We start from the raw sequence: 15589 nt of genomic DNA on the forward strand, positions 1-15589 counted from the left end.
GTTGGGATATTTTTTTTATATGTGGCAAAAGTTGGGGCATTTTTTTTATTCTCTCTTGAAAATAGCCATAAACTTTCATGTCAACCTCGGACGAGATCTCGCCATTACTCCCATTGTCTCCAGAGCTTCTTCCGTCCCAAAAGCATAATCATCGTCGCAATTCGTTCGAAGCTGGATTTCCACTTATTGTTTCCAAAAAGCTTACTAATGTACGAGATTCCAAGCCTGCATTAACAACTTGTGCGTTGCTGCATCTATGGATTGGTCGCAATTGTGCCGTGCCGTTCACACTTCTAATGTCGGCCATTGGTGCGGGTACATTATCAGTTCCCTTGACGTTTGTGTTATTATCGCCTTTCCAAGCACTTTCAATCTTAATATTTGTGGGAATGGCGATGGCATTTACAGCTGATACACTTGTGGGTATATATGTGGTAGTCGCAATGAACAATATCAGTGATTGGCGGACAAATCGAGATTCGTATCAGTTTTTAGCATGGAAAGCTGGTGGCAAATTAATGGCTCGACTGACTGGAGCTTTGACTGCATTTGCAGTCTTTGGAGCGTGCGTTGGCTGCATATGCGTGGTAAAAGACATGGCACCGATAATGTTGTCTGCATTGATATATAATTTTGAACAGAAAAGTTTGGAGGAACGGCAACTAGCAGTGAAAATAGCAGTTTGGGCTGTTATGTTGATTGTGTTGTTACCACTTGGATGTCTAACAAAAATCTCAGCGCTGCGTTTTTCATCATATTTGGGAGTCGCCTTTTCGATTTATCTCGTGGGTGCAGTTGCTTACCGTGCTGCAACTGAAAGTACTGAAAATAATCGTTCGTATGCTGTTGGAACGTCAGAGTCAGTGACAAAAACTGTTGCACCTTTGTTCTGGCGTATTTCGGAGGTTGTGGGAATCTACAATTTCGCGTTCATGCTACATTTGAACATTATCCCGCTATTTGCGCAGCTAGTAGCAGCTGAGATGGCGAGAAAGATTAAGGTGCTTAACAATAAACTTGACGCTTTTGAAACTAATAAGGCGATGGTGACTGTGCTTGAAAGTGCTCAACTGACTATGCAACGTCATCTAATTCTAGCTGTTGGATCTTGTGTTTTACTCTACGCAATCTTTGGTCTTTGCGCTGTGCAAATCTACGGCCATGAAACATTGGGCAATATATTGCTGAATCTTTCAAACGATGCTATAATGGAGGTACCTCGCGTGGCAATTTTATTGACAATTTTGTTATCTTTCCCACTGTTATTTCATCCATTGCGCTCGTTGATGCTTGAGATTTATGTCACTTGTCTCTCCAGCAATCCTCACGATGAAAGCTTCGAAGAGGTCGCGATAGCTCCGCCACGAGCTGTGCAGGCCATTGTGACTATATCTTTGGTGGTTGCTCAGGTAATCTGCGCTTTGCGAGTGCCCGGGATTCACGTGGTGTTTTCGTTTGTTGGTTCGAGTATCTTGCTGATGCTTTGCTACGTGTTTCCACTTATCTTTTACATTCGCCTTATCCCCTGGCGCACAAATCGTAAGCGTATGATACGATTAGCTCTGCTGATATTTGTCTGCGTGATTGCGACTCTATTTTGTGTTGCAGCTACCCTTCAGGTTATTACATCGACATGATGAATCTTGCAGAATATGTTGACAACCTTTTGTTTGATTTGACGAAATGTTTGTATTGCCGTCAAGAACCTGAGTCAGAACCTTTCGCTAATTAGACAACCCTACATTTTAATATGATATACTCCGGAGTATGACGCTCGCACTAAATATCAAAGTTGAAAAAAATATATATATCATTGTATATTCATACAGCGTCAGGATCGTTTTTCGATAAATAGGAAAAAATGCTAGTATACTGATAATAGTACTTCGTCATATCAAAATCGAATTCTTGATATAACATGATACAGTCAATAGCTGCACTATATGGGACAAGTAATTAAGAGCTACTTCGATAGCAACTTTATTTGTCTACACATTTGTCCAATTCATTTTGACGTGGTAGTGTATCACCTACATCTTCAGTGTGGGGTTAGAAGAGAGTAGCGATAGCTCGCATTGCCAGTTTTTATAGAAAGTATTGTAACAGCACGTTGGTATGTATCATAACGTCTGTCAGCTACTCAATTAAGTAGCGTGTGGATAAAAAAGTTGCTACTAAAACCTAGATTGCTTAGCAATTCGCTAGCGAGCTTCGACGTTAGGAATTTGTGACAATTGATTGGGCGAGACATGGCGTAATAATTTACTGCCTCCATCCTGCATATCAACAGATGTACTCACAGCTAAGTATTGACCTAAGTATGGATAGACTGTCAAGTATCAAAGGTACTCTCAGCTGGTCAAGCCGGAGTCTGTGTATAAACCTGGCGATTTGTCCTGATTCAGCCCTGCGTCTGCTATAAAAGCAAGATATCCTGATCCATGGTTCTTTCTTGCATCTGAGCTACACAGTTGACATTCATTTAGCTTTCTCCGCAATGACTCGGACACCCAATGGCCAGAATCGACTTGACCTCCAGTGTTTATCTGTCATTAGTGCCTCGAAAGAAAGTGTCACGAAAGATCACGACGATGGTTTTACAGGAGCCAAGACACCCGGTGAGATTTCACAAGTACTCGAAGACGGAGCCATCCGTCCTGGTGGGATGCCAAATTTAATGAGTCGTGATCATATTGGGCTCGTCTTTCAGTATGCGGCCGTAGGTGTCGTCTACGGTATGCTTCCTGGTACAGTGTATCCCCTTATGCAACAGTATCTCAACTGTAGTGGTGCTCAGGTCTCTGCCGCCAAAGAACTCGTTATCTTGCCATGGAGTTTTAAGGTCTTTTACGGTATTACGTCTGACTGTTTCCCAATCTTCGGGTACCGTCGTCGTCCATACATGCTTCTTGGCTGGTCAATTTGTATTGGAATGTTGTTAATGATGGCGTTTATGCCAATTGGCCCACCGTATTACTCTGTTGCTTCCGATCGTGATGTCAACGTGGCCGACTACACACCAGAGATTAAAGACCGTATCAATTACAGTGCCCCTAGTGAAGGTGCCAAGTACGTCGTGCTCATGTTCTTTGCTGCATTTGGCTACGTTTTATCCGATGTATGCTCCGACAGCATTGTGTGTGAACTCGCCCAGCAAGAGCCTCTGGCCAAGCGAGGCAAAACTCAATCAGCTATTTATGCAGTGCGTACGACTTTCGTGATACTTGGTGAGTTGCTCGTTGGTTTTTGCTTCAATGGTGAAGACTATGGCGGTAGCTTTGATTTCTCCCTCACGTTTCCGCAGCTCATGATCATTTCAATCTTGCTTACAGCTCCAGCTGTCCCATTTACGTGGTTTTTTATTAGAGAAGAGAAGGCCGAGCGTCTTGACTTTGGTTTATATATCAGTGATTTTTGGAATTTATTATGCAAACGTGTAGTGTACCAAGTGATTGCTCACCATTTCTTTGCTGGAATTTTTTCCAGTATCTCGTATACGGCAAGCTCCCCAATACAATCGTACCTGGTGGGTGTTACCCCAATTAACAACACACTGAACGAAGTCTTAGGTCACTTATGCTTCATGACTGGTATTATGGTCACATCAAAGTACGGACTTCATTGGAACTGGCGTGCAATGATAGTTGTAACGGGAGCAATTGTTATTGCTGTGGACTGTTCGGTTGCGCTCATTACCATTTGGGATATCTTTCGTAACCAGTGGTTCTGGCTCGGCCCTCCTATTGCTGTACAGATCCCAAGTGGCGTTGCTTGGATTATTGCTCTCTTCGTTACGGTCGAAATTGCTGGCACTGGTCATGAAGGAGCCATTTACGGTCTCATGACAACTGTCGGAAATTTGGCTGCACCATTTGCTTCGACACTGACTCTAATCATCAATGCACCGTTTGACATCACCAATGCTCGTGTGCAGAATGATGATCGTTCGATTCGTGAAGATATCACATTTACAGTCATTATCTCGTATGTTATGACGATCCTTTCGTGGGGATTCTTAGTTTTACTACCACCTCAGAAAAAAGCGACTCAAGAACTTGCTCGCACAGGGGGTTCTAGCAAACTCTTGGGTGGTCTTACGGTCGCATACCTGTCGTTTGCTCTGATTTGGTCCTTAATGGCCAACACCCTCGCTATCTTTGAAAGTACTTCATGCTTATTGATTGCTGGTGGTAGGGGCTGCTGAAAGTATCTAGAATTGAAGTTGTAAAATGTCAAAAATCAAATTGTTTAAACGTAAAATTTCGTTCTGAAGCATGACAATTTGCAGCAACTCCTGACACAAAACTTGACATTTTCGTTACTCGCTGAAACCGATGATCAAATCGCTATCGTTAATAGCACGATGACATAAGTTTCGAACAACATTCAAGACGTTATCGACAGGTGGGCCGTCTGGAACTCTCGACCAATTAAGACCAAGGCTTTGAAATTTGTGGGCTTGCTGTGATCTGCAACTGGTTATCTCAAGCATATATTTCCTCTATCATTCTTGTATATCGTACCATTTTATTTAATTGAGTAGATCCGCAGTTGGAGAATGTTTCGTGGTCTCGGATGACAATTCGCATTCATTTACTCTTTAACACTGTCTTTTGGATAAGTTTTAACCGTTCTTGATTACCCAAGCGGTAGATGTCATTAGGCGGTACAATTGTATTAGGACCCAGCAAGGAAGCGCTATTAAATTGCACAAATTTGGAAATCCCGTAGCTAGTACTGCTAAAACCAGCAAAAGCTACTAAATTATCAGTCATATTACACATATTGTTGTAGAATCTTAAAGTTTCGCTATGAAATATCGCTAGCATATATGTGAGACAGAAGAAGAAACGCATTATTTCTACTTCAAATTTTAAAAGGAGAAAATCATCTAAGCCACAAACTAAGCCTTGCAGCTTAGAATAAAGCGATGACAATGCGTTGACGTGTCGCAGGGACTTCATTTAAAGTTCTGCTGCTTTATTCTCCTGCACGCTTGCAAAGGCGGCCTCAGCCTCTTTACGGGCATCCTCCAGCAAATTCTACAAATTAACGTGTTTATCAGCACAGCGTTTTTACTTAACATAGATAGACAGCGGCGTACCCTGCGATCTGTGCCTGAAATACTTTTTTTCCCGTTGACTTTCTTTTTAGGAACACTATTTTCTTCAAGCTTACGTCCATTTTCCGCATCACCTTGGCTTTCTTGAGTGCTCGGTTTCACGACTTCTACAGCCTCTTGAATGACTTCAGGCTCAGCCGCATCCTTTGCAAGATCCAAAGCGGCAGAAAATCCAGCCTGACACGCGTGTTGGCGTTCGCTTGGTGGAAGGCCCTTTAATGAAGCGCAGGCATCTAAACGCAGCGACTTCATAGTGCCCAGTTCAGGGACCGTCTGGCAGTATCCTTCACATCCAGCAGTCTTGCCTTTGTTAAATCCTTGTCCGCAGTGGTTAAACAAGTCCGGGCGTGGTAGTCTCTCACGCCATTTTTGACACGCCTCTTCGCGGTAGTGCACAAGCTGCGATTGACACGACGACAGACACGAGGCATTTACAGTGTTCAAAAGCGGGATATTGACCACCACTAGAAGCGAAATTCTCGATATCTTCATTTTCGACCTCGTTTTTTCTGCTTGCCTCACAGCTTTACGTCTAAATAGCTCAAGCCTGAAAAACGTCCGCCTGTTCGCCAAACGACGGTTCATGATCTCGATTACCTTGTAAATAATACTAATTTTTGAAATGTTGTCGAGGAGATTTTTAAAAAATTGTCAAACTTATAGAGGTGTCGACTTTCGAAACGACAACAAGATGGCATTTAATAAAAGAAGAGAATGCCAAATATATGCTCAAGATCATCCAGCCATCTTAATGGACAATGATTATTGGGGAGAATAGCCGCAAGTTATGTTTTATTGGATTTTACACTGTAGATGAAGCATTTGGTATTGTGGATACATATCAGGCTGTTGTACTGTACGAGATTGGGCGTAACAAATAGTAAGTAAAAAGTATGCTGTAGGAATAACATTCTAAATTTGCAAAAAGAAAGTCGCAATGCATATGCGTACAACGTCATACCTGACATGCTTCTGTAAGATTACGCTACTCGTTCGGGCGAACAGATACGCCTGCGAAGAGCACTATTGAGCCTCTGATCAGAGTATTTCACAGTTATCAACGTCGAACGCACCACAATTTCCCACAAAATTAATTTGCAGAGTGCTTAGGACAAATGCTACAGAATGCTGTCAGAATTTTTACTGTAATAACATTAATACTATGTATCAGAGATTCGCAAAATGTCCGAAAATCTAGTAAAGGGCTCATGACTGTATGAACCTTCGCACGTCAATTACTAACAATCTTGCCCACTACTTTAACCACTTACTGTATGATAAAATGATGCAGCAGAATGTGAACGAAGCCAATGGAATTCGGTGGATAGCTGCTTATGTCAAAACGTTCTTGTTTTGTAACCAAGCAATTTCATTGTCGCGTTACACAAACACCGCTTAAAGACTAGCTACTGAAAAAAATATTAAAATACGATGAGGTCCGATTTTGACTTTTATGAAACTTCTGTCATTTTTCATTTAGTTTACGAATGCTATTTGAGAGCTGTTACAAAAAATTTGACTTAGATAAAGATAATGATTCGCACCCGACTTAGTCATTATATGTATCATTTTGTCGATCAAACACCAAGACATCTAACTGAAGGACAATCAATTTCTAAAAAAAAAGAGCTCGTCGATGACCTTTTGAGTCGAGCCTCATTTCAGAGTCAGACTCGTAATCCTGATCTTCTACTCGGCTGGTCGCCACGCAAATATCTTCTCCAGCAATCAGCTTAGTAAATGCTAATGGATCGTGATCCATCGCATCAACTAGTCTCGGAAACTTTAGCAACACAAGTTCCGTGAGCAATTGCTCAGCATCGTTCATGCGGTTTTGCTCCACATATTGCTGAAGCTGTTGACAAAGAGAGCCCGGAGGAGATGTTTTGGTTCCGTTTGCGACTGAAGGTATCGAATCTGGATCTCCGCGTGTCTCACGCATATACTTTTGCAATAGTGCAGCCTCTTGTAATTCATCGGCTGAGTAGATATAAATTCCGGTCGCAAATCCATTAACTTCTTGCAAGAGCGACGCTTGTTCTAACGCTGAAAGTGTATTCGTCAAGTCAGCCACAGGCTCAGCTGGCACACAATTTTGCATGGCAGAAGCTGCTGATGGAAATAGATTGCTTCCACGCTCGTCATTGTCAGTGTAAGAAAGAGAGCGTATCGCAAGAGCTCGTTGGACAGCCTCTGATAGATCACTTGGCATCGTATCACGTCGTCCTCGCATGACATCTGCTGCGTTACGAGCATCACTAGATGACATTTGATACGCTTGCCGCGTAGCACTCGACTGTGCCGATGGACGTTCGTCATGTGATGGACTATAACCATTTGTTGGCATTGACATTGACATTGGCGACGGCGCTAATCTTGGATCGCCAAAGTGATAGCTTCTGCTGTTGTACCGTTGCCTATTCAGACCAAAATCATGAGGTTGATGCTCCTGCTGATACGAATATCTAGCATTGCGCTGCATATTAGGATTTCGTTGCAGTACGCCATCAAGAATACCATACGTTGACTGGGCACCTAAAACGCGCACCCAAGTAACCAAGTCTCGTTCCGACTCGGCTCCGAAAATGTATGTGCGTTGACCAGCACTGGGTGGCATGACTTTAAAATAGTGCAACTCTTGGTTTCGCGCATTCACTTCATAAGCTTCACATACTTCGACTGTTACTCGCCGCAAATTAACTATACCAAGAGGTTTTGCGTCCGACATTCCGTGATAGTACATCATTTTCCCCTCACAGGCCACAAACCACCGCTTTTTCCAGTTTTTGACAAATCCGCCCTGTTTAAACAGCCACCCTTGCATCGTCGGTGGAGTCTCTTCTGGCCTTCCAGACGGTTGACGTCGCATCTGAAATTCATGATAAGATTGGTGAGTTGGAGCTGTCATGCGGCGTTGTGGAGGTAGTTGCGGTCGTTGCTGCTCCACTCCATCGTCTCGAACTGAACTATTACTCCGTGACTTAGAAACTGAAGGGTATGGATTCCCATCTGCATCGAGAATCTCCACGTGACAAAGAATCTGGAAATTATCTGGATAACGTGAGTTTCCTGTGGCTTCATCCACTTCCACCTTTGGCAAGCGATATAAGTTACTCTATTTATTGAACACAAGCAGCTGGTATCAGTTAACAAATCCTGCTGTTTGCATTCATATCAAAACAATACTTACATAGTTGTGAAAAAAGTCTGTGTTGAAAGTAAAGTGGAACATTTTAATCATGCGCTTGCCAAGAATGTTAGTCGTGTTAGCATGAAAGCACCTTACCAAAACGTCACCCTGAACTTCCACATTGATCTGAAAATTCAGAATCCAAAAGTCCATCAAACGTCACACTTCGCACCCTGAACCCCATAGTACGTACCTCAAACATAATGGATCCAAAGGGGTCAGCCAGATAAGTTTCAAACTTTGGATTTTGCCATGAGCTATTGTAGAGCAATTGAGGTTGATGATGCTGCGATGGCGCCGGTAGTACCTGTAAAAATGGTGTGCATCCACCATGCGGAGGGGCTTCAAAATCAGGCACGCCATTGAGCACGATGGTTCGTAGCAGCATCTTCTTGGCCGGTCGAAGCGGTGGAATTTGCGTGGGCACGCGCCCCATTCTGCGCAAAACTTTAAGAAAGTAATATATATATAATGCTTGACTTGGAAATCGCACTCCTTGGCCTCGAGCACTCCAAAAGTCGCGAATGCTCGAGTTTGCCAGTTCTCTAAGCTCATGCTCCTTGCGCAATTTGAAGACGCTACCATAGTAGCCCATGAGAAGGAGAAAACATGAGCAGACGACGCCTGTGCGGCCTTTCCCAGCCAAACAATGTACCACAAGAACGTGCTTGGAGCTCTTAGCAACCCACTCTATCATGTCGTTGATAATATCCAACAAGAGCTGTAAAGGTGGTGGATGATGGTCCGGAAAGCCGCACTCATTCACACGTCCTTCAAATTTAGTATAGTCATACGAACGCTCGCTTAAATTATATACGCGATAGCTGTAAGGATGACGCGAGTTTAGGAAGTTCGCAACCTCATTAATATCGTTCCTGTACGTCTTTTCAACGCCCGAGGCCGGATATCCCATTGCAATGAGCTTTGGTGTGATATATGTCAGGTCAAGGTCGAATCCATCCTGCATGAATCGCACGCGCGAGCCTGAGACGGCGGCACGTAGCGCCTTCATGTTAGTTGACTGGGGCACGAAATATTGAGAAATGAACTTAAATACATACGGTTTAAAAAGGATTTTGTAGCTTAGGTAAAAAAGAGCCCGCCAGAACTTAAAACGCCTACTCCTAGGGTCAATTAGGCCATCTGGGCTCAGTAGCGACAAATTAAGCTCTTTTTATAGTTACAAATTCAGTGTGCTATGGACACAGATCTCAATTTTTAGAGTGGGACACTCGGACTCTGCAAGCACCAGATTAGGCTCGGTATTTTATACTTTTAAGGGAGCCTTAAAACATTTTGAATTTTCTCTACTCCTACCGACCCTGAGCTCAAGTTGCTAGGGGACCGGAAGGTAGTACCCATAGAATCTGAAGTGAGGCAGCCGGAGATAGGACACTCTAGTAGACGAGCAATTGCAACTAAATGTGTGTCTATCCTCCCAATGGATGTGTGAAAGCTGGGTGGCTGGGATCCACTGCTTGAAAAGGTCCCATGGTGTAATGAATGACTGCCAAAAGGGCGGATAGCTACCAGCATCCCGCATTAAAGAAGCTTAATCCTAGCGTGAGGATTCCGGTAGCTTAGATCTCGGATTGGCTCTTTGATAGATGGGAGTCTTATTTTTTTTGTTGCCTTTTGCATTCGTGGAAACTTATGATACTCAATGTATCGTGACGAATATCGTGTCATAAATGGAAAGTTCCATTTGTTTAAAAGCAAAATCGACGTCGTCCTCAATCATTCTGCAATCTTTTTTGCGCTGACTGCACCGAAGCGAAGAGACCAAGGCTATTTGCGCTGTAATCAGGCGAAATAGCCGCTTTTGGTAAAGTTCATATCCAGCTATCTTCCACTCCCGTAGCCAGCATATCTTGGCCATCAGCAGCGGCGTGTGGCTTTGCGTTTTTGCAGCGGGGCTGCCGTAGCTTTGCGCTTAAAGGAAGCGTAATTTAGGTCACCGAGCTTACGTTCTTTATAGGAACCAGTAGGAGTGTAGCGAATCGCAATCCGTTACCTCCAAGAGTAGTTAGAACCTTAACTCAATGCTGGTAAAGTCTTCTGTTTAATATGTAAACTGTATTTATTTGTTTTATCTGCGGCAAAGCCGCCTGATTCTAAATGCAGATATTTCCTTAATATAAATAGTAAAATCTAAATACATGCATAACTACTGGCTACCCAGCCACGTTCCGTAATCTTATTTGGGTGCAGTCACACAATGCCCATATCGTGTGACAAACACTTCTGTTACCAGGTACGTGTAACCCCGTTATAGCTTTCGTGCTCTAGGACGACGCGCTTTCCCATCGATCAACGCCAGTATATGCGACATGATACGCTTGGTGGTAGACATCTCACTTGACAGTATTGGTTTTCTACTCTAGCGCATCAGCAGGGGGTTATTGCTTGAGAGCTCAGCCGATTCTGTCAGCCCTAAGTATAGAAGAATAAGGCTTTAGGCCGAGATTAAAAATAAAAGAAGAACGTTTAGTAAGCATTTACCCAACGGTGCCGCAAGACACATCGTCGCAGCCTTCAACAATCACCAACCAAAAGGATAAAAAAACGTGAGTTTTGGCAAGAAATTCCATCGTGTACCCAAAACAAAATTTAAACTTTACCCTTTGGGTCACGCCTTCAATGATGAGCATGTAGTCACCACACAATCACATTAAGCCAATCTCCATCTACAATTCCGAGTCATTAAGAAATAGACATACAACTGCGACATTATCTTCTAACACCTCTCTTGACGTGTAGTCCACGTGTGAAGCGTTCCAAGTAAAGGTTGGACCACGTATATGATCGATCGTGATAAAAATTAAGTTAGTAATATCGTGACACGGCGTACTCTCCTGGGCATCACCAAGAAGCGCTGCTATCAGCGCACACGCGACGCTCGCTTGTCATACCAAAAGAGCTACGACAATAAGAATAGACAGCAGATCGTGCTCCGCAAGCGTGAGCCCAAAATTGAACTTAGCAAATCTTAGAGCAAACCAAATCAAATAAATTATTTTTCTCAAATAAAAAGTCAATCCCAATACAGTCGTGTGGATTATCTGCCGAAGCTTTCACCCTAGAATGATAATGGCATAAAACCTCCAGAAAGGTATGAGTCAAATATTTGAATTCATTAATTTCGAAATGTCTGTGAATGACTAAGATATAAAGTCGATTTTAAAGTCAGTAGAATGTTCCGATTGAAACCCTTGAGACAAACTTGTCGCCTGACTACAAGGCTGATCCTAAGAACCGTTTTTACAATGGTAATCACATGGAATCACACTTACACGAGGGTGTTGAGTCTTCTGACTTCTACAACAAGCTCTTAAACGTCCTTTCAACTCAAACGAGTGCGTTTGATATATATATTGCTCTCGGGTACGAACTTGTAAGTAGAACCAATCCTAATCACACTCCCTACTTCTACCCAAATCTCAATAATACTCATGTATTCACTAATCCTATTGCTATCAATATTCAAAAGAAGGTGATTCGGCAATCCGTTCTATGGAGTTGACTGACAAAATGAATTACCCCCAGCTCTGGACAGAAGCTCAAGGCTATCACTGCGCTCAAGATTTTTATCTGCCATCGCGAGCATTCTCTCAGAGATAGCGAAGCTGTCATCCCTAATATTATTCGCGAGAACAAGCACGTGATCAACTTTCCCAAAACCAACAACAAGTGCATCTTCCACTGCATGACCGGACGTAAAGAAAGATCCTCGAAAAATTCAAGCTCAGGTAAAGGAGGCCTTCTAGTGCAAGTGTTCTTTCAAGGGGATTAAGTATTCATGATCCTGTTGAGGGTTTTCCAGCCCATTGACCTACTACAGCTCGATGACGTTCAATACGTTTCTAATTTGGTATAACGTGTATAGAAAGATGTAGTTTCTTGAAATGTAGAATGCAATCGTAGACCGGACAAGGGGTATGAAGCTATGGATATTTATCGTTCGAGAATCATGTTCTTCACATCAAGAACATTGATATGCTTCAGGATAAATATTAATGTCCTGAGTCTGAACAGCGCTGAAAGAGTTAAAAATCACGAAAAGTATCTGTGCGAGCTCGTGAATATTAAAAGATTCCCAGCTGAGCTAACTGTCTATAAAACAGCTCATAACGCAATACGATCACTGCTTACGAAGTATTTAGTCAAGAATACTGACCAGTACATTGATCACTTCATCGTTTATGACTTTAAGACCATCCTTAAGCCTACCTCGCCTCAACATGGAGAGAATACTGTCTTCACGAACGATCGTATCCCGGTGTCTGTATCAGTACCTGATACTTTAACCGAAGAGGCGCGTTACTTTGTAAACAATGATCCGAAGATGCTTCTTACGGATATGTTCAAATACATTTGTGTTTATATGTAAAGATCAAGTAGTACAATGTCAATAAGTATAGGTCGCTTTTACCGAAAATCATCAACGTTCACGGTCTGACAGGTATGGAATTTCCAGGAGTCAATCTTGGTAAGATGTCTGATGTGGAGGGTTGGATTGAACAAGGAAAGTATGCCAGCTTTTTTGCCTTTCATAGCAGCCTTGGCTTTGGTAAGCAAAGGTCTGATTACGGGAAGTGTAACGGGATTACATGAATTCTGATAACAGGGATGTGTGTCACACGAGATGTGCATGGTGTGACTGCACTCAAACATGAATACGTGGCTAGGTAGCCATTGTGTTTAGATTTTACTATATATATTTAGTATATTTAGGAAAATCTGACCTTCAGTTCTGAATTCAAACCAAAGAGTCAATTAGCCTTGGGAAGGCAAGAATCACTCTTGAAGCAAGCGTATTGCGATCCGCTAACTCATACTCGGTTCTTGTAAAAAACGAAAGGTCGGTGACCTAAAGCAAGCGCTTAGCTACGGCAGCCCTGCTGCAGGAAACAAAAACAGCAAATTGATTAGGTAACAGTATTTGGTTTCAATTTTGGTCGATACGACATTAACTTGATTAAACAGGGCTTGTTTGCCGTTATTGGTACCGAACCAATAAATCTATCATCAAAAATCCCAGCTACATGTGCATTGCTACATCGAACATGAAAATTCTCAACTATGTACCAGCTGGTACTAGCTACGATAAATATCTTACAGCATATCTCGGTGGCTGTAAATGTGATGACAAAATCAGATGTGTCTGTGGTCTTGGCAGATACCGGAGTAAGGCGCGCTTCGTGTTTTTCAGCAATAAATTGTTATGGCACAATCTTTTTTCCTTGAACGTTTTCTCGCTTCGAATCGTCACCTGAATATAAGCCACTATCGTCTCGGACTTGGTCGACAGATTCTGACCCTCGTCACCAGACCCACCTTTACTTGGCAACGCTTCACACGTAGTCACTGCGTCGATAAAAGGGAAGAACGGTATGTCGGGAACCAGTAAGTATCGTTTTCAAGTGTGCTCAGGCAACGATAGCACGATTCCTCATTTTCGCCGCCAAAATGACGTTGGGCACCCAGGTCTCAATTTTTTCGTATTTCGACCCTTCCCGTGTCTTCAGCACAACCGGTGTACGTTTTACGAATGCCCACGAATTGCGTCGTGAAGCAATTGTATGTACGCGACGCCATGGAAACCGGTACCGACAGATTTTGCATACTTGTAAGCCTCTAGCTGCGTGTCCGTGTCAATTTTCCGCCCCAACTATCCGGAATTCACAGATTATCCACCATCGACTGTCATGGTATTCCACTTTTCGGTTGCAGTCAGTGATGTAGTGACGCTGCAAACGATCCACGTGGCTCTTGCTTTGTCCCCCACCATAGTTGTACACCAACTCAAACGCTTGATCATTTTCCACGGCACAGTAGTACGCTCTTCAGGCGAGCTCCATTCTTACAGAACTCGCGCAAACTGCCGCCACTATAGAAGTACTGCTCCTTAACAAGTTTCGCCACCGGTGTCTTCTGCCGCTTGATCTTGCGTAGACCAGAATCGACAACCCAGTTCGTTAACTTCGTGTACTGCAGCAGGTTGGCATCACGCCACGCCGGCAAAACCACAATGCGTGAGCTGTCGTCAAGTTTCGCATCAAACAGACACGATGTTGCAAAGAAATGAAAAAGGAGCATACTCATTCTTCGTGTCGTCCACTTCTGCCGGGTTAACGCCATCAACCAGAACAATTGGCGCCTCCTTCTCATCGACCTTACCCTCAATCAACTTGGGAGTAACTTGTCACGGAAGGCCACGATATCAATCGGTGAGAGATTTGTTAGTCGTGCGTACAGTCCTTGGCTATCGAGAAACACCACAACGTTCTTTAGATTGAGTTCTACCAAGCGACGTATGACAAGCACCTTCTTCCTTTTGATGCGCGCCAGGTAAAATGCAATAATCATGAGAAAGCAGGACTTTCCGTCTCCCGGTGAGCCTACTATCACAATGGATACGATGTTTGTTTCCATACTATGTGTACATGTTGATATTTCACAGGCGTAAAGCTTGGTTTAAGGTAATCTCAAAAATTATGGGCAGCGTAACAATGTCCATATTTATGACATCCCTTTAAATGCAAGATCAAGTTTGGGCTGTCACTACGAAAATGGTCCATCTGAAAAATAAAACTTTCACTGCATGACACTGCAACGTTCATGACCTCAAGTGATTCCAAATTTCTAGCGCTTCCCATATATCTTGAAGGATTTAGTCATATGATTGGCAGCTTTTGGAATACTCAGGAAATAGTAGAAAGTGTGCAGTCCTTTGAAATACTAGTCAGAAGACAGGTGGTGTATATATATCGCGGTCGTCATAATGTTTCACGTGAAAAACTAATACTCTCGAGAAAAGGCGAGCGCTAAATTTCGATATGAGGCGCCAGAAGCTCAAAAACATATATTAAAACATTCTTATTGTGGTAGTCTTCTGACACACGACGTGATCGCCCGCATGTCTAACACATAGCGGATTGTAAGGATGAGATAAGAGGCCATCACATCTCGAAACTATAATAATACAATTGCTTGGACCTCCCCCTTCACGATTCTTCCGGTAAGGTGCAGACAAAGATTTTTTAATTGAAGTCCATTTTCATTTTAGCACATGGTAACTCAAACCAATTTGAAGAGGAAGCATTAAACTACCGGTTTCTTACAAAGTACCGGTTCTAAGAAATGAGGCTTTACATTATCGAAAAATAGTCCCAACCTGTATTACCTATATGCCAATGTTTAGATGAAATTCTACAACTAGCTTACGTGTCTTCAACACCACAATAGCTCTGACAATAATAGAAAAGGCGTTGGAT

General features: G+C 42.9%; 6 protein-coding genes across 6 annotated transcripts; 3 read left to right on the forward strand and 3 right to left on the reverse strand.

The window, feature by feature from the left end:
- Positions 1-77: 77 nt before the first annotated feature.
- Positions 78-1637, forward strand: PHALS_09797 (amino acid auxin permease family; the record flags this gene model as incomplete). Its single annotated transcript, XM_024725116.1, has 1 exon — positions 78-1637. One exon carries the CDS (start codon positions 78-80, stop codon positions 1635-1637), a length of 1560 nt encoding a protein of 519 aa, XP_024575925.1.
- An 860-nt stretch (positions 1638-2497) lies between these two features.
- PHALS_09798 (folate-biopterin transporter family) lies at positions 2498-4204 on the forward strand (the record flags this gene model as incomplete). The annotated part of the gene is made up of 3 exons (XM_024725117.1): positions 2498-3069; positions 3133-3227; positions 3333-4204. The coding sequence occupies 3 exons, from the start codon at positions 2498-2500 to the stop codon at positions 4202-4204; spliced, it is 1539 nt and encodes a 512-aa protein (XP_024575926.1).
- Positions 4205-4964: 760 nt separating this feature from the next.
- On the reverse strand, positions 4965-5614 carry PHALS_09799 (uncharacterized protein; the record flags this gene model as incomplete). The annotated part of the gene is made up of 2 exons (XM_024725118.1): positions 4965-5042; positions 5105-5614. 2 exons carry the CDS (start codon positions 5612-5614, stop codon positions 4965-4967), a joined length of 588 nt encoding a protein of 195 aa, XP_024575927.1.
- Positions 5615-6737: 1123 nt separating this feature from the next.
- On the reverse strand, positions 6738-9324 carry PHALS_09800 (phosphatidylinositol--trisphosphate 3; the record flags this gene model as incomplete). Its single annotated transcript, XM_024725119.1, has 4 exons — positions 6738-7587; positions 7645-8237; positions 8313-8438; positions 8506-9324. 4 exons carry the CDS (start codon positions 9322-9324, stop codon positions 6738-6740), a joined length of 2388 nt encoding a protein of 795 aa, XP_024575928.1.
- Positions 9325-13493: 4169 nt separating this feature from the next.
- On the forward strand, positions 13494-14130 carry PHALS_15392 (uncharacterized protein). The gene has a single exon (XM_024725120.2). It carries the CDS (start codon positions 13782-13784, stop codon positions 14055-14057), a length of 276 nt encoding a protein of 91 aa, XP_024575929.1. The 5' UTR covers positions 13494-13781; the 3' UTR covers positions 14058-14130.
- Positions 14130-14747, reverse strand: PHALS_09801 (P-loop containing nucleoside triphosphate hydrolase; the record flags this gene model as incomplete). Its single annotated transcript, XM_024725121.1, has 3 exons — positions 14130-14352; positions 14414-14502; positions 14592-14747. 3 exons carry the CDS (start codon positions 14745-14747, stop codon positions 14130-14132), a joined length of 468 nt encoding a protein of 155 aa, XP_024575930.1.
- Positions 14748-15589: the final 842 nt, after the last annotated feature.

Source organism: Plasmopara halstedii, assembly GCF_900000015.1.
Source record: "Plasmopara halstedii genome assembly, contig: Scaffold_430, whole genome shotgun sequence".
Lineage (NCBI taxonomy): Eukaryota > Oomycota > Peronosporomycetes > Peronosporales > Peronosporaceae > Plasmopara > Plasmopara halstedii.